This window comes from Semicossyphus pulcher, unplaced genomic scaffold (assembly GCF_022749685.1).
Source record: "Semicossyphus pulcher isolate SPU_LCO1_2020_fin unplaced genomic scaffold, fSemPul1.0.p SCAF_15, whole genome shotgun sequence".
NCBI classification, from domain to species: Eukaryota; Metazoa; Chordata; class Actinopteri; order Labriformes; family Labridae; genus Semicossyphus; species Semicossyphus pulcher.
The window spans coordinates 21,839,808-21,863,261 of NW_027211659.1; the positions used below are offsets into that span (position 1 = coordinate 21,839,808).

Genomic DNA, 23,454 nt, shown 5'->3' on the forward strand with positions numbered 1-23,454 from the left:
GGATGTTGAGCAGACCGAAGCGAACAGTTGTGTTGTCATGCTTGACAGTAGCATTAGCCGACCTAGCCAGGCAGGCTAATGCACCGCTATCAGCAGCCCTTTCCCATCGTCCCCCCAGAGTTTCTGGGGGGACGATGAGTGATGGACCAGAAGGATTTTATTTCTGTGGAGGAGATATCTCGGTGAAAGTTCCTGTGGGACCCACGATGGATGTATCTCCGGCGCCAGAGAGCGATGTCCGGGTGAAGATGCAGAGCTGGCGGCGGTGGAGGCACGGGTCGATGACGGCGGATCCAGCGGAGCTCGGCGGCTGTATACCGGAGTCGTTCAGCCATCGGATGAGGGCAAAACGATAAGGCTGACCAGGAAAGTGCAGTCCAGAAATAAAGCCGAGCAGCCCACATCGGGTCGGTAGGAGGCAGGTGGATCGGTGGAGCCAGGTGCAAGCATCCAGCTAGTAACCTAGTGCTGGCTAGTGCTGGCTAGCGAGTGCATAACAACACAGGAGCAGCAGTTGCAAAAAACAACAAAGGTTTTTTATCATCTGCTTCTTCTTTCAGCTCAGTGAGGGCAGATTATCAAGCGTTGTAGCAGTACAGAGCAGCTACCACCTCAGTAACCCCCACTCAGTCCCTGAGTAGTCAAAGTACCCTTGTCCCCATTCTGTCACAGCAAGACACTATATATTAATGCTCTGTGCCGCTGAGGCCGGTAAATCTTACACAGACAAATTGCTATTCATTATGTAATTGCGAGTAAATGTTAAATACAGTCTCAGCACATGCCGTCAAATCATTGGTTATAAAAGAAAGCATTCTTCTGCTACAACGCAATGCCTTCGTAAGACACAGAATGAGTCGTTTAACCCCTAAGATTAACATTCCTGTCTGTGGACACATTCTGCTTTAGTATTTCACATTGTCCGCTATTGTTCGAGTGTAGACCCTCAAGGATTTAAAACCTTCTGGTATAACAGGAAGGCCACTAAACACAGAGCAGGTATGTTGAGTGCTAGATTGCAATCATAAGTGTTCTCTGTGAGGATATCTGTGATTTAATTTACCCCATTTATCATTTGTAAGCTGTAATTCATGTTTTAAAAGTAGGGATTCAGGGCAGATTACCCTCTGCAGAACAGCAACCCAGTTTGAAAAGTGATGATTTAAAGTAATAATGGCTTTCTCTTTCAGCAGCTGGCAGATAAGTGGAGGGAAAGCTTGTGGCGTTTTACATCTGCACTCACAGTAAGTGAGGGAAATTACAACAGTTGTTGAAATTGTTCAGGAAATACATGCAGAGTGTGAAAAATTCACCTTATTGGGCCTTCAGGAAGTGGTTCAAATGATACATTTGCTATAGTGACTCAGTAAACCCCCTTAAGAGTTTGCTATCCACTGTTAAGCCCCTTTCCCACTGGTCAAAAAACCTGCTAACACCCACTAACACCCGGCTTTTTGGCTTAGTGGGAAAGGTTACAATCGGCATTCAAATCAAGTCAAATGACTCTGCAATAGACGTGGGTAATTATTGCCTCGGCTCTGATCAGCAATGATGGGAACACAAAACCTGTGTCGACATGCTAATCTCCACCCTCTTTCTGGCACGATGCTATGCTCCGTCGGTAACTTCTGCGACTCCTTGTCATCTCAGCTACAAATTCTGCCCGCCTCCGTCCGAGCAGTGCTCGAACATCGTTCCAAATTTGTCGGCCGAGTTTGATAAATAGACTTAATGAGTAATAGATACAATAAAGATCTAACCACCGCAACATCTTCTGACACAGCAGAAAAGAGACCGAAAGGAGTATACTCCACTGGCAATGGGAACAGAGACAATCAGCATTTATTAGCAGATCTTCCCAGGTCTGCAAAACCTGCATCAACACACTAATTCCGGTGGGAAAGGGGTTTTAGATTGCTATTGCGGGTTAATGTCAGAAAACCAGCAATGTCCCTGTCTAAAGCACAGACATGATGTGTATGGTCCAATTCACACATCGAACTGTGTTGACATTTATCAACATAGTCTTGAGTCTAAAAAAGAAAAGAACAGGAAGTTTTAATGTTTTAAACTGCAATTGGCTTTGATTTAATGCCGTGTATATGAAAGGAGGATGCCCAGATAAATGAAAGAAGTTCTTAAGTGTCCATGTTAGGCTCAGCGTTCCGTCTGTGGCGATGCCCAAGATAAGATCATGAGATAAAAATAAAACTTGTAATGAACAATAATGTGGTGAAACCTAAATAAATATGGCTCTCAACGTCTCAGTATCAAACTATTTGTGGCTATTGGCTTAAAGCCTATATTTAGTACATTTTAGCGAATCTGCATAATGGAGAGCCACGCTGCCTGGCTTTCATTGGCAAAATATATAACAAACATTAAATACAAATGTTTTTAATATCTGTTAAGGGCACATTGTGTGTTTATATTCAGATAAAATAACCTGTTTGTGTAAGTTGCATTGCTGTATCATTGCTGTCTGCAGGCAAAAGCTGTGACAGATGCTCCATCATCGCTCAAGTCAACATGCAGGCCCTGGACATAATGAACATAATGAATGAAAAGGTCAGTCTTTCCAAAAGCTAGTAACATGGAGTGAAATAAGCAGCTCCAGCAGGCAGTATGTAATGACTGAAAACTGCTGTCAAGAAAAAGAGTCATGGATATACTCATTGCAAGAAAGCAAGGCAAGACGCTACAGTTGAAGAGATGTGTTGATTTTTGGCAGATGTATTGCAGATACCACTGGAAGACTATTAAGTCTCAGGAATGCAAATGCACCTTAAATACTGAAGTAACAAGTAGATAAGTTTGGGGAAGATGATTTTCAAGAGGAAACAAGGTGTTCTGCTGGTTATATTCCAAGACAAATGTTTACAAAAACAGACAGATGCTAAATCATACTTTCCGTCTAACACGCCCACACATATTTACACACAAACACTATAGGTATACTTAAATTGTTCCAATACTGATATCAGTCTATAAGCTTCTGACACTGCTTTGAATGCCATACTGGGTACTGTTGAAAAGCTAGTCAGTGCACCGATCAGATACCGCAACCAATGAGCTGGTTTTGGGGTTATTTAAGTCTAAAGTGTCAGCAATTAGGCTGGGTTGCACCAACTAGGATTAATTAAATCTAAGATTAGTTCTATCCAGATTTAAAATTAAGCGGGGCTCTGTTGCACAATTAAATCCAAGTTTATTGACGAATAAAGAAATTTAAGAGTTAAATTAATATAGAGATGCTTGCTTACCCAAATTAAAATTAAATATATAAATAAATAAAAAGGTTAATATATAAATGAATAAAAATAAATACTTCCTCGTGCTGTCGGGACCTGGTAAGTATAAAAGGGGGGAAAACGTTAACTTTCGGGTGCTCTGTGTTCCTTTACAATGCTGCTTTTCTTTCACTACCATGTTTGACAGTTGGTCCAATCTTCCTGCTCAGCTTGATAACAGTTTCCTTTGTGAACCGGTATCTTAATTGAAATTCAGCAGCATTGTAAAACTCAATTTGGTTCTGTCTGGCCCTCAATTTCCTATGAGGATCTTCATTATTTTCCTCAATCCAGCTTTAAAAAACAACATTTTTAAAAGTTAAACATCCACAAATCTAAGTTTAAAGTTAATACTCACATTTTAACTTGGAGTTTAAAGGTTTGGTGTCACAGAATTCAATTTAATCTAGAGTAAAACTAAACTGAGGTTTAAATTTGATCTCTCTGAATTTTAAACTAGTTTGGGGCAACATAATTTAAACCATGATTTAATCGGGTTTAAAAATCAATCCTTGTTGGTGCAACTTAGTGTTTTTCCATCAATATTATCAATGATATATGTTTTTATTACGCTTGTATCAGAAGGTATTGGCTTGTCTGTATCAGCCAATACTCAAGTATAGGGCTGGGTATCGATAAGGATTTCTCAATTCGATTCGATCACAGGGTCCCGGTTCGATTCGATTTCCGATCCGATCCGATTTGATCTGATATTGATTTTTGTTAGGGGTATTTCAGTTACAATATCAATGCACCTCCAACCAGGTGCATTATAGAAAATGTTTATGTTTACAATAACAATTGAACCCAAAGAAGTCACATCATGTACTTTTTATTTAAAATGACAAACACACAGCAGTCTGTACATCTGGCTCATGGTTTTCATTAAACGAACTGGGATTCAACTTGCACGAGATTAGGCCACAAGATCTCATAGTGCGAAGAACAAAGCCACATGAGAGTTATGGGGAAAGGCATACTGTATAACAACATGCCCAAAATACACTCGCGGCTTTGGCTGATGCTAACAGAGAGTAACATAAACATCAGTGCAAAACTAACTTACATATTCATGGACGCATACATGATAAAAAGAGTCTGTCGGCGATCACTGATGTTTTTGTAGTAGATGCAGTAAACAAGTCCGGGCATGTCTCCCTCACTGCCGTGTTTCAGGGAAAAGCGCTGAGTCGTGCTGCGTTCAGGAGCGCTCAGAAACGCTGAGTGGTCAGACACGTTTTTACACATATTTTCAAAGATCGATCTCTGGATTTATGAATCTGTATGTATCTGTATTGGTATCAGTATCGGTATCAGTATTAGTATTGTATCAATATCAGGAAGGGAAAAACAGGTATTGGAACATCTCTGAGGTATTCTAAACACACTCACACTCAGTCATGCATTAATGATCCTAATAATCAGTTCCTTAACACACAGCTGTGCCTCATCTGAATGCTATGTCTGCCCTTCATGCACATTTGTGTTGCAAAAGTAGAATAAACAAACGTGTTGGAAAATCGTACATGACAAAAATGAAAAATGCTGCAGTGATTCACTTGGGACTGGAAGCTGGGATAACAGACAAGGCATGCAAGCAGCCACACTCAAAGTGACAGCAGGGAGGGTCTTACAGTCCTTACAGACTCGTTCCACAACGGCACACATCAGCTGACATTTTGGAAAATACGTGAGAGCGACATGTAAAGGCTGCTGGTTGCTGCAAAAACACAATGGCACAGAATAGAAACTGCATACAGACAGCACAAACACAGAATTAATAAACCTGCTCTATTTATGCTAATGAGTTCACAGGCAAGGCAAACAAAAAACAAAGCAGAAGAGCTAAAGGCATCCTAAAAATAATTGCAGAGAAACAACAGGAAGTAAATGATTTTCATTTCAAGGTTTAACACCATAGGCTGTCGTCTAGCACTTTCCCTGCTGGCAACTTGGTATTTACCAGTGAAAAATAGACTGCGCGGAGAGGGAAGGGAAAACAAATGAATAAATGATTGTGTTTTCTATTCTGAGACAGACAGTAGGTGGGGGCCAGGGTGGGGTTGGGCGTACGAGTGAGGTGGAGGGAGAGAGTGAAGGAAACAGAAGATGGAGAGCGGAAGCTACAGAAGGAGGATGTTTGAGCAGAAAGGGAGAGAGGAGGGAGAGAGGATGGGGGAATCAAGAGGAGAGAGGGATAGATTTGGAGCAAGAGAGGGAGGGAGGAGAGGAAGAGACAGCTATTGGTACGACTGTGTTACTGCCGAGATATGATGAATGGCCTGCAGATAGCACCGTGCAGCTGAATGCAAACATCTCTATTGTGTACTCTCTGCCTTCTGTGATTCATCATTTGTTTTTGCCCTGGCTGTGTTATTCTTCAGATCCAGCAAATGAGGAAGTGGAAGCAGCAGGAGTCAGCAAATGCATCGCTAATGACCGCAAACTAATCCTGATATTATTACAGCACTTTATCACAGTGTTAGCATGTTAACATAATGGATCATCATCCTCTGACCTGTAATCTATTGTCTCAGTCAGGGACATATTCATTATTGTCTGGTACGCTGAATCATTCATCTTTGTGAGGTAACAATCTTTATAAGTCTGACAAACACTTTAAGTCACATTTTAAAGATAAGGTTGTTATTATTTTAATGAATATTTCCCATTGTCTTTTATAATAATAATTTTTAATGTTATATCGGTACATTATATGTATAGTTTGATTTTATTTAAGAGTATAAGAGGTTGCCTTAAACAGCTGAACACTAGTTTATAGCAAACATTTCTACATTGTTGGGTCATGTGATTTGTTGACAAAAATAGTATATACATAATCTTATTGTAAAACATGTGTTAAATGTACAGTGTTATAATAAAGTCCAGTAATCCGATATGATTATGTGACAGCAGATTCATAATCCATCTATCCATCCATTATCTACACTGCTTCTCGTTGTGAGGCAACAGCCTCCACTAACACCACCGTTAACCACTGCACCAATGTGCAGCCCAGATTTATGATTAAATCTGTAAATGAATTAAATCAATTAGTCAATTACAACCAATAACAGAGAGAGAGATTTATATGCAAGTAGGTCAGAGAGGAAATACGCAAACTCAGCTAACGCCATTATTTAAAGGTGCCCTGTTGAGATTTAATGAAAAAATACAACCATAGTCAACACTGAACACCTGCAGCCTTCAACACTTGGCCCGTGTATGGTGCTAATAGTGGGTTTAAACAACTAAATAGGGGAAGTAGAGCTGCAGAGATCCTATCCTGTGATTGGACAGCAGACGTAATTATGTAATAAATACCAAACGTAACCATGCCAACTTCAGACCCTTAAATACTTAAAGCTCCTGTGAGGTACTTTTGGTTTGTGTCGATTTTAGCGCCCTTGTGGACAAAACCGTACCTCTTATCTCTTTGCTGATCTTGTCCTGTACATGTATACGAAGTGTTTCTTAACCACAAAACTCATCCTGCTTTCTTTAAACATTCAAACGTATCACTGGCTGTAAATCTTTGCCATGGAAAACAGAGAAAAAAGGCTGATTTGGCAGCACGAAGTTAATTTCTTCATCTGACAGCCACCCCCCCGCTAGCAGTTTCAGCCCTTAAAAATAACTATATAAAAATAATCTTGTTTGCCTTGTTAGGTCATATAGAGTAATCAGAATTCATTTCAGTCTGTTTCATAACCAGATAAAAACTCCTCACAGGGGCTTTAAATAATAACTTCCATCCATCCATTTTCTATACCGCTTATGCTGTTCAGGGTCGCGGGGGGGCTGGAGCCTATCCCAGCTGTCATTGGGCGAGAGGCAGGGTACACCCTGGACTGATCGCCAGTCAATTCACAGTCAATTCACACCTCCGGGCAACTTTAGAGTCACCAGTTAACCTAACAAGCATGTCTTTGAACTGTGTGAGGAAGCCGGAGTACCCGGAGGGAACCCACCAAGCACGGGGAGAACATGCAAACTCCACGCAGAAAGGCCGAACCTGGAACCTTCTAGTTTAGAGACAACTATGAGCTTTACACTGGTGAGTCTACCAGCTCAACAAATGTTTATTTGTGCCCTTCCCACTCGTATATGCTGCTAAAGTTGAGTTACCTTTAACTCGCTCTGTCTGTCTGAGCTTCTTCTCTCTACAACTACAAAGTCATGGCACAGATAGATAAAAAGATGGTTTATTTATAACCACGTTGGGCTTTTGCTTTATGTATCTGGGTTAAATCTGTGTAATTACAGCTCTACTGAGACAGAAAGCAACAAGAAACACCAGAGTAAGAAAGAAAAAAGAGCAGGTTGAGAGGGAGGCTGTGCATTGAAGTCGTTTCCAAATGAGTTGTTCTTTCTTCCTGTCTTTAGTCCGACTGTTTCTTTCTCTTCCATCTATCACTGGCGTTATTTCCATCTTTATACCTCCCTCCCCTAATGTTCCACTATAACTTTCTCAATATTCATCTACCACACAGCAGATTCATCGTTGCGTTATATCTGAAGAAAAAAGAGTGAAACAAAGTAATCATCAAGGAAACAGCAATAGGTGAAATGCGCCCACCAAGGGGTCTTGGGACTTCACTGCCTCAAGCATGTATTTAAATTAGGGAAGAGAAAACATTAATTAGAGGTAAAATTGGCGTCTTTCTATGGAAATGAGCTTCGCTACAAAAAAGTCCAATTCAAACCTAAGAGGGCTATTAGCCCTTTTGAAAAAGAGTAAAACTGAAAATTAGCATCCTCTTTAGACGGCCGAGGAGACAAGCTCCCTTTTGCAGTTTGGTTCTCGCAGGAGATCCAGAGCAAGCTGGAGGGATCGACGAGGACCAAAGCAATTTTGGAGGAGATCAGGAGACCTTACACTCGGCGACGGTCGTTCTGGAGTCGATGGCGGAGGACTCATTACATTGGCAGAGCGCTTCAGATAATAAGTTATGTTTTAGTTTGTCTTGTTACCAGCCATGCATTACTAGGCTGTGTTTGGTTTGGTCGAGACGGTCTGGACATGAGGCGCAGGACAGGAATGAGACTTTTATTGCATCTGGATGACTTGTTCCTGCTCGTTTCAGAGGGGATCTGTATCTTGTATCACATCTGTCAAAACTGGTCTTCATGTTAAACTGGAAAAAGTGATTCCCCTTCCCCTCACAGCTCATCATCTTTCCGGGCTGGAATTGAACTCAGTCAACGTGAGTGGAGCTGCTGACAGCTCCTCTCTGCAATCAGACCACAAGCACTCGACTGCAGACCTTATGGGCATGTTTAGGCTGTAATGTCATTTGCACTTTTTTTTTTTGTGAATCAAACCTTGAGACAAAGCAGATAGCAACTGGAACTGATGCGCCATTTATTGTGCTAACAGCGGCCGTAATCCATTCTTAGTGAATTTCTTACTTTACTTTTTGTTCTCTCCTCTTTTCCCTTAATCTCTGCCACTCCTTCCTCCTTTCCTCTTTCTGTCCCATTTCCTCCTGCTCAATCTCAGCTTTCCTCCCCAACCCTCCATCCCTCATGTTCCTTCCTCTGTTACTCCCTCCTAGCACAAGCTTCCTAACATTAAATGCTTGTTGGCAGTGCCGCTGATTGATCGTGCGGAAGCCTATTAGTCCACAGGCCAGCTCCTATTGCCCGCTCCAAGAAGGCCTGTGAGGCAATCTGAGAATCATCCTTGTTGGTGTGCAGTCTGTTCCCCTCTCTGAATATGGATCAGCATTTCCTGTGGTCGGTAAGCCGGCACAATACAAATGCATCACATAAGCACAAGTCAGAAATCCCCTTATACCTGCATGAAACAATATCTAATTACTTACACTCCTTGGATATAAACCATAGACCATAGACGCAGAGGTTAAGTGCTTTAGTGCAAAGATACTCCAATGGAGTGCATAAATACGATCTTTTTTTTATAACATTTGTACTTTACAATCTGAAAACGTCCTCTTATCTGATTGAATTAAAAGTGTTTATCATACATCATAGTTACCGACAACAGTTTAACCACTGTTCCCTCATGTGCAAGCTTTTATAATCTGGCGTCAGTTCTGATGCTCTGTTAACAAACGACATACTGTTCTGAGTGTTTCTCTGTTTTGTTTGTTCGTATGAGGGCACGATAAGGAACAGGCACATCCATGAGCAGGCGGAGGTCATGCTTCACATTCCTGCCAATGCTGTCACACACTTTTCCACTGATCGATAGGCAGGGGTGTCAAGAAACGCAGCAATACGCATATAAAGGAAGACAAGAAGACAATAACAAGTGAACATGTAAACATTGTGACAATGTAAGTTTGAAGAGATTGCGAATGTTTTCGCAGACAGGAAGTGCATTTTTTCTCATTTGTTAGACCACAAAGATACACGTGTATCTTTTCGCGTCTTGGTCAGAACCCTTGCATATAAGCAGAAGCTTGGTGTGTCTACTAAATAAACTTAGTAGTTATAAAACTAAAGCTAAGGCAGTGAACTTTTTTTTTTTTTTTTGTAATGAATGTTTAAATGTGCTTTGCATCCTGCCAGCAAGCAATAAATCAAATGACATGAAAATATTCTGGTAGCTGTGGCGAGCGCAGGCCTGCATGAGCCCATCCAATTAATTATCCAATCTAAATTGTATGATTGGATGGGCTATATGACTGCCTTCCTTTATGCCTCTATACCTGTCTACCTGCATGCACTCTACCTGAGCACGCATTGTGCATGAGCATGTGCTGATGTTCTTCCCTCAACACTCTCTCGTAGACTCTACCTGCATCAGTAATGAGATGGAGCATGTTCATGTATTTAAATGACTAATAATGATTTGACTTTTGACATACCTTTCTTTGTTGTGGTAAGAACTAATCAAAGGTGGGCTTCCAAAGATGCTGTAGGTTGTAGCTTTCTTTAGTACCTCTTTAGGGCCCGATCAGACAGAACACGTTTTAGCAGCTGGGGCGGCTTTTTTGTCATTGTTTTCAATGAGAGGGATGTTTTTGCGTTTGTTTCCCGCTCTGTGCACCTCGCGTTTTTGAGGAAACGCTCTGAGCACTTTGAGTTGAAAAAACGTCAACTCAAAGCAGAAAAGCACCTGACGTCATTGGCGTTTTTTCTGATTGTCCAATCGGATGAAAGGAGTGGCGGGCCTTCTGTCAGTTTACAATACAACGGTTAGGTTAATGATAGCTAATGATTTGGTGGTTGCCTTAACAACAGTAGAAAAAAAGGGGCAGCGAGCTGCTCTTTTTTTAACCGTAGGCTTCAATAAAAAAATTCAGTGCGGTGCGTCTCGCGCTTTACAGCCTGCAAAATGCGTTCTTCCTTATTGGGCCCTTAGTCCACTATCTTGGTATGTAAGGATAACTTAACACTAGGGCTGTCAATCGATTCAAATATTTAAATGCGATTAATCACATGGTTGTCCATAGTTAACTCGCGAACAATCGCAAATTAATCGCACAATTTTTACCTGTGGTAAATGTAGTTTAGAGATATTTTTCAAGTTTTAAATACTCTTATCAACATGGGAATGGACAAATATGCTTCCTTTATTCCAAAACAATGACAAATACTGTCCAGAATATTCTACAGAATAATCTCACAGATCCTGTATGCTCCAAAAATATGCTGAAAGCATAACATGGCAAACTGAAGCCAAACAAGCAACAACAGACGGGCATATTGACCTGAATGTAACATTCCTAAGTAATAAGTCATTGAGTCTGCAGTAGGAGATAAAAATAACATCGTTTTAGTCAAAGTTTAATCACTTAAATAAATTTTTTTCACAGCCTGGGGCTCTCTGCATCAGCTGTGTGCTTGCCCAGCAAGCATGGTAACTCCGTTCACATCGTCAGTAAATACGAATAACTTTTTTCTTGTCTAGAGAACCATCTAGCAGGGCTTTGAGGCTGAACTTGCCATTTAAAAGACCCTTTTCTTTATCCATTTTTGCTTGCTATCCACAACATTACTGCTGCATCGCTTCCTGATTTGCCAATTTATGGGGCGGGCGGAGGGTCATAATAATAGAATGCGGGTGCGTTAATCACGCGTCAAAATAAATAGTGACTTTAAAGGGAATGTGTGTTAACTCATTATCGCGTTAACTTTGACAGCCCTACTTAACACATATATTTCCTATTTCACAGGGATTTATAACAGAAATGGGAAGATAAAATTAAGGTAAATATTTATGTTAAAACTGCCAATGTCTACATAAAACAGTTTAATGCTGGCATGACTACATTTCACTAAAACACTTGTTCTAAATTGCCAGCAGCAAAAAATACTGTCTTGGGACGTCTGTTGTCTCAGACACTATTTACATAAACAATAGAAATAAACATATGTGGGCGGCTGGTAGAGTCTGCTTCTCTATCACTTTGGATTTTTTTTCTAGTGAGGCAGAGAATCAAGTCTTTTTATGTCATCCTCAAATTATTTTGGAACAAATCTCTTTACTATCCATCAACTTGGAAATGAACAATCATGATTAAGGGCTGGATGAGCCGAGGTACCGAACGGCATCTCAAGGTAGTGTGCTTGTCTGTCATGTTTGGCGAAGTTTGTCTAAGGAAGTCTAACGATAACATACCTGCTTTTACCTCTTTAAGTGTTTTCTCTGCTCATTCTCTGAGCCTGACATGTCTTGTACCACTTTCACAGGTGAATAGCAAGCCAAGAGAGCACAAAAGACAGCTTCTCAGGGAAGGGTTGGAGCTAACACAGAGCAGCCACTTATGACCGAGACATTCACAAGCTGATACAATAGACAGTAAAGCGGAAAAGGATGAGCCTTGAACCCTCATCGCTTCTAAATGTTAAATACTGCTTAAGGTCACAGAAGGGCACAGGAACAGGAAAAAGATAGAGAAGAAGAGAAAGGATAAAAGAGGCAATGAGGGATGGATATGGTGAGAGAGCACATAAAGAGGAGGTAAAGAAAGTAAAGGGTAAGAAACAAGCTGACCGGACGTTGGAGATAAGTGATGGAGGAATTGTGATGAATTGTTCGCACACTGATGTCTATTTACATATTCAGCAAACAAAAAGGAACATTACTGGACTGCTCGTTTGTGTTTATGACTTGTCCCGTGTCCAAACCCGCCTCTTCCCTGCTGCACTCGTCCTACAATGTCTGCAAGCTTGAGAGCACATATCGCTTCCAGTAGGGCCCACTTCCTCCGGGTTGCCAGTGTGGGAGCAGGTCCTCGTAATCACATCGTCTTGAGACTCATCCAGGGTCATGTTCAGCCTTACCTCTGTGCACTTGTACTCTTTTAGTGAGGCTAGGGATAAGCAGTTCCAGAGCACCACGGCAAGAATTCAGCCCAATATTGACTCTGATTGTAGCTCAGTTTTGGGTCTGCACCGACTTCACCAAAGACAAATGTCCCTTAAGCTGTTGAATCCTTTTTAGCATGCAGGTATTGAGAGCCTTTTTTGCTGAAATCATCTTTTTGCTGTTAAACAAAAAAACACTTTGACAGCAGTAGGAGAGAAACAAAGCATTAACGTTGCAGGCAGAAAAACAAAAGCTCAAAGACGATGATAAAATTCATTTACATGTAGAAATGTGTTCCAAAGTTCCATCCATTATCTATACCGCTTATCCTGTTCAGGGTTGTGGGGGGGATGGATCCTATCCCAGCTGTCATTGGGCGAGAAGCAGGACACACCCTGGACTGAACACCAGAGAACCTTTGACGCTCACACACTCACAGCTACGTGCACTTTTAGAGTCACCAATTAACATAACAAACGTGTCTTTGGACCTTGGGAAGAAGCCGGAGTTCCCGGAGAGAACCCACGGATGTACGGGGAGAACATGCAGACTCCACACAGAAAGGCCCACTTCGTCCAAACCAGGATTTGAACCAAGAACCTTCTATAGACAATAGCACTAACCACTGCCCTGTTCCAAAGTTAATAAAATATAATCTTTTTTCGTGCAGCTTTAACAAGAGTAAACATCAATGTTAAATGTTGTTCTATACAAGAACCACATGCCCTTGCCTCCCTCTACTTTCCTTGTAGTTGTTTTCTTTTGTACTTTCTAAGTGTGAATCATTGCAGCTGCATCACTTAAAGCGTGTTTGTGCTCAGTCAGCACACCACGGATAAGACAAAAGGTTTCAATGGACGAGGACACGTTGTGACTTAAAGCTGGTGCTTAGCCAGGATGACAAAGCAACATCCTGTGTTGCACTCACAGCGGTACAGTGCACGCTAAACATCCTCTATATCATAAGACAAGAAAACGTGTGTTGAAACTATTGCGACACCATTTCACAACATCAGAGGGGTCACAGAAGAAAAACCTCCAAAGTGCATCACCAGACAGACTACAAAAGGAAACTAATGATGCTAGATCTGATGTTGTGAGATTCAGTCACCAATGTATGACTCACATCGGAAAGGGACATCAAAGCAGGAAAAGACAGCGTGGACAGCACGTTGGACATGAAGGACACTTCCAGCTAAGAAACTACTTCTTTGAAACACTCTGAGGATGAAATCAAATGAATAATGTTAATTTATTATAAGACTTTAGACTGATACATTCTCAGACCACTATTGTGTTAGTATACAGTATACACACATGTAAGTGTGTTTATTAAACTGGTCAATAAATGGACTGCATATATATATAGCTGCTTTTACACTACATGTCCCATTCAGCCTTTCACACACTCTTGGCAGAGGCCTAAGTGCCAATCTCCAATCAGGATGCCTTCAGGAGCAATTTGGGGTTCAGTGTCTTGCCCAAGGACTCTTCGACATGTGACTGTAGCAGTCAGGTATCGAACCACTAACCTTTCCATTGAGAGACGACTGACTCTAACACTGAGCCACAGCCGTGATAAAATGAGTGAAAAAGTTCTGTCTCTTACTTGCAACTACATTTGAATATACATAGTAGTTACTTTCTATCCTTTGTCCCTCTTCAGGCGGGTCCTTATGAACTACATACTAACTGCTCCATTTAATTTTAGGTACTCAGTCTAACTGCCTCATAAATGGCAGGGTGCTTTACAATTACAATTTCATTCAGCTTTTGTCCAAAGTCACGTACGTCTGCCTTAAAGGTATGAAATTGTGAAGGAGTTGGGCCATGTGGCTCTAACTACATACAACAATTTTCACTGCATCTCTTGTTTTGACCTCTCTTAAACAAGAAATACCACTGTTTCACTTGAAGTGTACTGCTAATGAATTTGAATCACTTTTCACAACTGACATTGTACTACTGATGAGCTTACAGATTTACAGTGCATCATGGGATAAAACTACGTGACGTTCCTAATAAAATTTTCTGAACCAAACAAAGATCTCAAGTTCTCAGCTATGAAAACTAATTACTGTGAAGCGGCGACCTTCATCAGGTCATCATGGGTTAAAGGCACATGCTCCATGTCATCACATTGTTCATAACATGTGTGAGATCTGTTTATAATATGCTGATTTCAAATTAGTGACACATCATAAGGGCCAGCATCCAAATGCCTGACCTTTACAACAGAATAAAAAGGCCTCTTTTATAGAAACTGCACATGCATCCAGGATCTTCAGACATATTGAAAATGTGGCCTTTATGCAGCGGAATCAATTTGCTCTGTGTTGTTTCATCAGTATTTTTAACGAGCTGCTTTACTCGTTACATATACATTGGAATTTATGGACTGTAAGGGTTACGTTTTGTTCAATCAAATGTAGCGTTCATGACCTTTGACCTCAAATATAAAGATAGTATTAAGACCCACTACAGGACTTTTTTTTACCATTGTAGAACAATGCACCTCAGGCCATCTGTATCCATTTCAACCCCACATTATGTGCAAAACTGACTACACCATTACCCATTTAGATGACAACATCTTCTCTGAGACAACAGGGAATTGGGAAATAAACTGCCACAGTCAGTCTTGTCACTACTGAACAGCACACACTGTAAACAAAAGTAACTGTATCACACTTAAGTCCATGTTGTATGCCCATAAATGAGTGTTTTAAATTCTTACTGAAAGCTGCCACCGCCAGTATGAGAGTGACCACGATGGAGACCCAGGACACCCAGAGCGCCTTCTTCCTGTAGCTCTGAGCCTCATGGGGCTTCAGACGCATGCTGCTCTCCAGAAGACCTGCAGGGAGACACAAAGACTCTGTTACAAGAACAATTCTTTCTTTCTTCTTTTCTGTTTTTTTTTTAATGGTTTTTTTTTTATGTCATAATTTATCATGTGATCATATGAGGCAACCAGAGGAAACTTAAATGGGCATTTGACCTTTTCAAACACTTTGATGCTGTAGGACTTATGTAGTCCCCCAGAGCATTGCAGACAAAACAAAAGTCTCTCTGCTCAAAGTTGAACAATGGTGCGTTTTCTTTGGTCATAATGACAAAGCATTTAACATGCAGGGCAAGCCAATAAGGTTAACATGTAGTCATTAAAAACTGACCACAAAAACACATTCCAACTGCAATAATATTGCCACTAGACAACCATATTTTCACATTTCATTTCACAAAACTTCATGGACAGGATCTCAAGGCGCAGCCAGGGGGAGGAGGGTTTCCAGTTTGGGGACCTCAGGATTTCATCTCTGCTTTTTGCAGATGATGTTGTCCTGTTGGCTTCATCAAGTTGGGACCTCCAGCAGGCATTGGGGTGGTTTGCAGCCGAGTGTGACACGGTTGGGATGAGAGTCAGCACCTCCAAGTCTGGGGCCATGGTTCTCTGCCAGAAACCAATGGATTGCCCCCTCCGGGTGGGGAGTGAGTCTTTGCCTCAAGCGAAGGAGTTCAAGTATCTCAGGGTCTTGTTCACGAATGAGGGTAAAATGGATTGTGAGATTGACAGGCGGATCGGTGCAGCATCAGCAGTAATGCAGGCGTTGTACCGGACCGTGGCGGTGAAGAGGGAGCTGAGCCTGAAGGCAAAGCTTTCGATTTACCAGTCGATCTACGTTCCAACCCTCACCTATGGTCACGAGTAGTGACCGAAAGAATGAGATCGAGGATACAAGCGGCCGAAATGAGTTTCCTTTGGAGGGTGTCTGGGCTCAGCCTTAGAGAAAAGGTCAGGAGCTCTGAGTAGAGTCACTTCTCCTTCGCGTCGAAAGGAGCCAGTTGAGGTGGTTCGGGCATCTGGTTAGGATGCCTCCTGGGCGCCTCCCTTTGGAGGTTTTCCGGGCACGTCCAACTGGGAAGAGACCCCAGGGCAGACCCAGAGCTCGCTGGAGGGATTATATATCCCGTCTGGCCTGGAAACGCCTCGGAATCCCCCAGGAAGAACTGGAAAATGCTGCTGGGGAGAGGGACGCTTGGGTCACCTTACTGAGTAGTCTGCCATCGCGACCCGGCCCCGGATAAGTGGAAGATAATGGATGGATGGATGGATGGATTTCACAAAACATTTAGTTATAGTAAAAAATAAACATTTTCACAGGGGTATTTGCAGTGGGAGGTCAGAGGTCAAGCTCTGCTGCATAAATGCTCCATGAACTGAACTTAGCTTTAATCAGTCTGAGGCCCAACATACCTATCAATGAGTACTTATTCCTGTGTTGAACAATAATGCAGCTTTGTCTTTCACCATGTGGGCTTCCTTCCCTCACATAATTCACCACATTTTCCAAGAGAACACCAAAACCTTTGGGGATGTACACCAAGGGCCTAAAACACTATGTAAAGCCTGGGGGACACTTGTTATACTGCAGCTTACAGCTCAATGTTGAAGCATAGCTTTGGGACAGCTTGTCAAGTTTAACTTTCTTTACTGACCTTCACAGAGTTAAACAAAACTCAGTTTATCTGTAACAGTGCACCATGCAAAGCACTTCAACTGCAGAGTGCATGAACTGTATAAATAGTTTCTCAAACTAATTTAATAAAAAGCAACTGGGATATGCTAGGACTGGGACTATAACGCTTATCCTGTTCGGGGGGGCTGGAGCCTATCCCAGCTCTCATTGGGCGAGAGGCGGGGTACACCCTGGACTGATCGCCAGTCAGTCACAGGGCTGACACATAGAGACAGACAATCTTTCATGCTTACATTCATACATACGGCAATTTCAGTGAGTCACCAATGAACCTAACGAGCATGTCTTTGGACTGTGGGAGGAAGCAAGAGCACACAGAGGGAACCCACGCATGCACGAGGAGAACATGCAAACTCCACACACAAAGGCCCACTATGTACGCTGTGAGGCAACAGCGCTAACCACTGCACCATCCTGAAGCCCAAGTTCACAGATATGTCACCAAAAATGAACATTTTATAACAACTGATTTTGACAACAAGAACAGTCTGTCTAAACCTCAATTTCTTTTTAAGGCACAGTTTCCTCAGTCTTACAATTAGCATACATTTCCTATGGCTCACACAGCTCTGTTTCTGTGTGAGTTTTTTGCCTGAAGTCACAGACAAAACAGCCCGAAGCTGCTCCATTGTTATCTGGCATGCTCTGCAGATTCATGCAATATGTATAACCCTGAACTTTTTCCGTCCAAAAGAGCTTTTAATGTTATCAGTTGTTATTCTATCCAGAAATGAGTCCCAAGGATCGCCTGTCGCCTGTGAAATGTCTTGAGACACAGAAGATGGTTCAGGCGGAATGAGAACTAATGAGGAGAAAAAACAAGACTTGTTTAACCTTTAAACCCACTGAAACAACTTACAACTCAGTAATGACATTTGAAAGTTACTGGTTACAAATATGACTCAAAGGGTAAGGGATGGACTTTTAGGATCATTGTCTTTGTTTTGTTCGGTTAAGATTACATCTTTAATTGTCTTTCATTGACACAAATTAACAGAGCTTCAACAGTAATAAGGTGCCATTGCCGTGGGGTAGTTGTGCTCAAGTCATTATACAAGGTTGTGCAGGAAAATGCTTCCACAAAGCAGACTTCCACCTCATCCTTCTATAGGAAACCATCACTCTTTGCTTACCATGTGAAACCCCACAGAACTCGTCATTTGTGATGTAAATAATCAAATGGAACACTTCACAGGTTGCCTCATCTTTTGATCCACAGAAAACCTGGAATAACTGAATAAACATGTACAAATCAGCCAATCACTCTTGAGCCTTGATGTTTGTAACTTAAAGCCGGATTAGTACAAGACAAAGATATGACATCTCAAAACCAGCTGTTGTTGTACAGTGGACAGAAGTTTGTGATCGACCACCTGATACTGAACAACTCAACCTACAAAACATATTTAGAAACTGAATAATGTGACTTGCAGTTCTGGGCTTGACTTACTGAGGAGAAGGAGGAGTGTGTGTGTGTGTGTGTGTGTGTGTGTGTGTGTGTGTGTGTGTGTGTTTGCGTCATAATGAGGGAATCTTGCCAGAAACAACAGCTGATGGAGACCTAGAAAAGTCACATGCTTGCGCCAAATCTAACCATTTAGGACTTAAAGGAGAACTACAGTGTTTGAGTATTTCTCTTCCAGGAATTTATAGGACCAACAAAAGACAGATTGTTAAAGAAGAGTAGAAATCAAAGCAGCAGAGGCCGAACTATCCGGACTTTTATTCCTTGAAGTTTTTATTCCTTCTTGATTTTTATTGATTTATTCCTAGTATGGGTCAAGCTCAAACGATGCTAGAGCCTTACGTTTACGATAAACTCCCATTCACGCGTTGCCCTTCTTGAGAAGTGGTCCGCATGACTTGAGAACTGAAACTTTGAAAATCCCCTTTATGTCAATGAAAAATGTGACAAATTAATTACAATACCCTTTGGCTAAGTTAATTTTTAAAGCATTTTGTAGTCTCAAAAACATAATGTAGTGATAAAATAAGCCCTTTTAACACAGCTTCAGTCTGCCATTTATATGTTTTTCTTTTTCTCTTGCATTGTGGGCTGGCGAGTTCACCGTCCATGCAGCCTGTTGTGTTTGTCCAACTGTTTGTCTGGAGTGGGTGTAGACAGAAGGAGACAGGCAGAGCATCCAGGGGGAGTTGGTGCTGCTACTAGGATATGATCCCTCACCAGCGAGCAAGCACTGCCAACTGTTTCTGACAGACTGCCAGAGTTTGCACTCTAGGCCATGTTACACTTCAACTGACTTTAGTTTAGTTCAGGCAACTAGTATCCAGACTGTCAGAAAGTACTTTGTATCCAGCGCACACATATACAAGGGTGTCATCTGTAAAATAACACACTTTTTGGGAGCACATTGTACAGCTGCTGTAGCTCTGTGTCACTATGAGAGGCAAAGAGTTTGAATGAAATACTGTAAGCAGCTTGTAGCCTTACTGGGAAAACCTCTTTGAGGAGTTAAACTAGTTTTAAATATGGAAAACATTTATCTTTACAGTAAGTGTTTGATTCATTATGTATTACATTTGCTGTCACTCTCACAGTGAATTCATCACTCAATCAATTTGTTGACATGAAGGGGCAAACACCAGAAACCTTGTAGCACGTGCTTATGACAAAAACACATTCACCCCTTGACCGAACAATCTAACTGATGGGAAATCCTTTCATCTGGGCGGAACTGATTTCTTGGAAGAGAGAAAATCAAAGAGAACCACGTGTCTTGTGCGTTAAGGGAATAAAAGTCATCTGAAAGCGTGAAGAGAAAGATCAGTTTGCAGAATTAGTGGCAAATTAAGTCACACGAGGCAACTGTGTCCTTGTGTGTGTATTTTTGTGTGTGTTAGAAAATCACTTAAATAAGCCGTAATGTCTGTTTGTCAAGAAAAAAAAACAAGGTCAAGAAAAGATTTTTGTTTGTTGCATTCATAAACTTCTTTTACACTGCCAGTCCAAGGCAGGATTATTATGTTTCTGTTACGTAAAGAGTCAGAATGGTCTCTGAGCCCGCATCGGAGGTAATAACAGAGGAACTGTGTCAGTCTAAATGGCCGAGTTGGCAGGGCGGAAAAGCACTGTGTGTGTGTATGTGAAGCTCGCACTGTTTGTTTACAAGTCTTGCGTGCTTTTTGCTTCCGCAACGTCGGGACGCAATGTCAAAACGCACACTGCAGCAGCTTTACACCGGCGTTGGTTGGTTCAATGTAAAATGGCAAAGGTGGTATAACGGCGGAGCTTCGTTAAAGCTCTGTGGCGAAATCGCAGTGTAAAAAGGGCTTTTGCCTGACATGGAAAATGTGTAATTTAAAAATTGCATTATTTTCAACAATACCAGTTCATGTTGAGTGACACTGTATTTGACATTTGTCCTGATGGCAAAACCGACCTCTTATAACCTCTGGTTTGACATGCTCTAATAACACCTTAAGGTGATTTGGTAAGGACATGAGCAGAGTTTCCATCCCAGAAATTGTCAGGTCACTAGTAAGTAACACTTAAAAGTGAGGAAACAAACCTTCCTTTCCTCATTAAAAATTAATAATACTGTGCTGTCTGCGATATATACTGAGAGGACAGTTTGTCAAACCATTCCAGCTAGACTAACTGACCGGCATGTGGGCCTGTTTGCCTGTGTGTGTGTGAGTGTGTGTGTGTGTGTGTGTGTGGCAGAGGGGGAAGTGAGACAGCATGCTTAAATCACTGTGCTCACATGATCGCTGGCTGGGGGATCAGACGGGGAGGCATGTGCTCAACATCTCCTCATGCATCTCTCTGTTACGCGCACACAGGTTTGTGTGGGAGGGTGGGTTGCTGTGTGTGTGTGTTTCTCTCATTCTTTTGACACTTGTCTTTTGTCACACCTTTCTTTCTTAAAATATTTAAAATACGCTTTCACAATTTCCATGCATGTGTGCAGAACAAAGAAAAGCTAATGACTAATGACTGAATACAAAACTTCTGGCAGGTCTGACATGACGGGATAAACACTTTGTTAAAGTAATCTCAATTCCTCACCCTCACCTTCACCTGTCTTAATGCTTTCTGATACAACTATACAATAATAATAAGTATTCATACATTATAAGGATAGATAGATAGATAGATAGATAGATAGATAGATAGATAGACAGATAGATACTGCTTGGATAAGCAGGATCAGAGGACTGCAGCAGTTTCCTTACAGCAATGGCAGGGACTTTTATGTAAATAGGGGAGAGATGAAGAAAGCGGAGGAGGGAGGCAGACTGGGAGAGTGTGTATGTGTGAAATATATTGTGCTGGAATGTGTGTGTATGAAGTCTGAGTTTAGTTAAAGCTTGTTTTTTTCTTTACATCTACTTAAATTGTTGCACTTTTACACAAAGCATTCCTCCCTGATGCATGTCATGGCCTTTAATGTCTCTGTGAGTGTGGCTCATTTATATTCATTACCTCACCTGACATCATCAGCAAAAAGTAACACGTGTGACATTTAAAGGTACACTCCGCCAATTTAAGATATTTAAATCCCTGTACTAGTGATCATTAGTACATGTTCACTCTGTTTCAACTGTTGAATAATGACATTAATGGTTTAAGATGAGCTGTGAAAATAATCCCGGTGATGTCATCAGAGTTATCTTCCACTGCGTTCCAGACAACTTGAGAACTTCCCAGTGGAAATTTCCGATTTCCGACCTCAGAGCGTTCCAAGTGCACGACGCCAAAGTAAATAAAAAACATGGCAGACTGTAACAAAGTTGTTTCAAAGATGTTTCTTTCTTTCACAGATTATTTATAGTAACCAGCTACCTTATCATATTAGTGACATATCGTATAAACGTTTTGATGCAGAACATTTGTTGCTATGTGATAGTAGTAGTTATAATTAAAAGCAGCCAAATATATATTACGTTGCTTTTCAGTCGATAGTTTACCATTAACGATGAGCCTCTCCATGGGTGTGGCCATTATTGTGTGACGTCTGATTCTCGTGAAGTCGGGGGAACATGAATCTGCTCCGAGTTCACAAGTAGGAACTCCGACTTTGAATGGCATTTCAGAGCAATTTTTCTAGTCGGAGGTCGGAAAAACTCGACTTCTGAGGTTGTCTGGAATGCAGCATTTGTTTGGGTTTGGAGACTTCATATTCAAGAAGTTTTGATCTCAAAGTGTGGAGACACAAAGACAAAGTGATGAAAGATTGAACTAAGGGGCATTATGGGGAATGTAGGATCCAGTGGTTTTATGTTTTTGTACACTTTTTTTAAAGAATCTGACACAGTGAAAGAAGCAAAACAAAAGTAGTTTTAAGCATCCATCCATCATCCTTCATTCTGCCCATTCCTCTTTCTTCTTACAAGTAGATACCAATTAGATACTGTTGGTTGATTCCAGCTCCCAAAAATAAGCCAAATCCAATCCTCATAGCAACACTGAATCCAATACCCTTTCAGTTTCTATCACAATTATATTAAATAGGCTACACATTTTAATCAGCTTCAACATCAATTGTCTCTTGGAATCATATCCAGTAAACATACATGGTATTCAGTAAACCAGGCTTAGGATGCAGGCTATTGTATAACTGAGGCCCTCTGATTATCCTAATTGGAATGTATTGTTTCACTGTTTTTCTGCATTTTGCATAAATGATGACTGGGATTATAGAAGCAGGAATTTCCCTCTCACTTACTTACATGTGCTTTAACCAGTGCAAGTGCATGTAAGGGTTAGTTAGGCGTGCATGTGACTGGTACCAAAATCTAGCTCTGAAGCATGACTGTGAGTCTGAGACTGTGCGCCTCTGGCTGCATGTTAGATGAAACAACTGAATCCCTACAGGCAACTTTGTTATATTTATTATGCAGAGCTGAAATGATGGAATGAATGAATGGCTTGTTTTAGAGACTATCAATCGAACAATGTTTTAATATTTCAAACTTTGCTTCACTCCTTGACAACATGAATCCTGCTGATGTAGGGCTGTCATAAATTATTCAAATGAGAGCAGACTAAAAATACCTCATATGGGTAAAAATACCCCTCCCATCTCAGCCCCCTAACGCGCACACATTCGCATGCATGCACATCCATAACTTTTGAAAAACATGACAGAGATGGATAAAGTTACCTTCTCCCTCCACACTGTCTGTGATTTTCATCTCCTGGCCCGTGTTTAACGCCTCGGGCTGGCTGGGGGTTTTGACTTGCTGGTGGTGGTTGTTGGTGAAGCCATCTGGGGCGCACTGGCCGTTCCGCACTGTGGCCGGGCAGGGATCCACGATAGTCGGGTCTGGGACAGGGTAGGACTCCTGGGTCGCCGGGTCTGTCATTGTTGCTGCA

At 41.5% G+C, this 23,454-nt stretch overlaps 1 protein-coding gene across 1 annotated transcript in view; it reads right to left on the minus strand.

Annotated features, from left to right (window-relative positions):
• The window catches only part of tmem163a (transmembrane protein 163a), a 73,986-nt gene extending 58,558 nt beyond the window's left edge, over nt 1-15,428 (minus strand). The window contains exon 1 of the mRNA XM_069663333.1: nt 15,311-15,428. Coding sequence (XP_069519434.1) covers nt 15,311-15,413 — 103 coding nt within the window. The 5' untranslated portion in view covers nt 15,414-15,428. The remainder of the gene's footprint in view (nt 1-15,310) is intronic.
• Between the last annotated feature and the right edge of the window lie 8,026 nt (nt 15,429-23,454).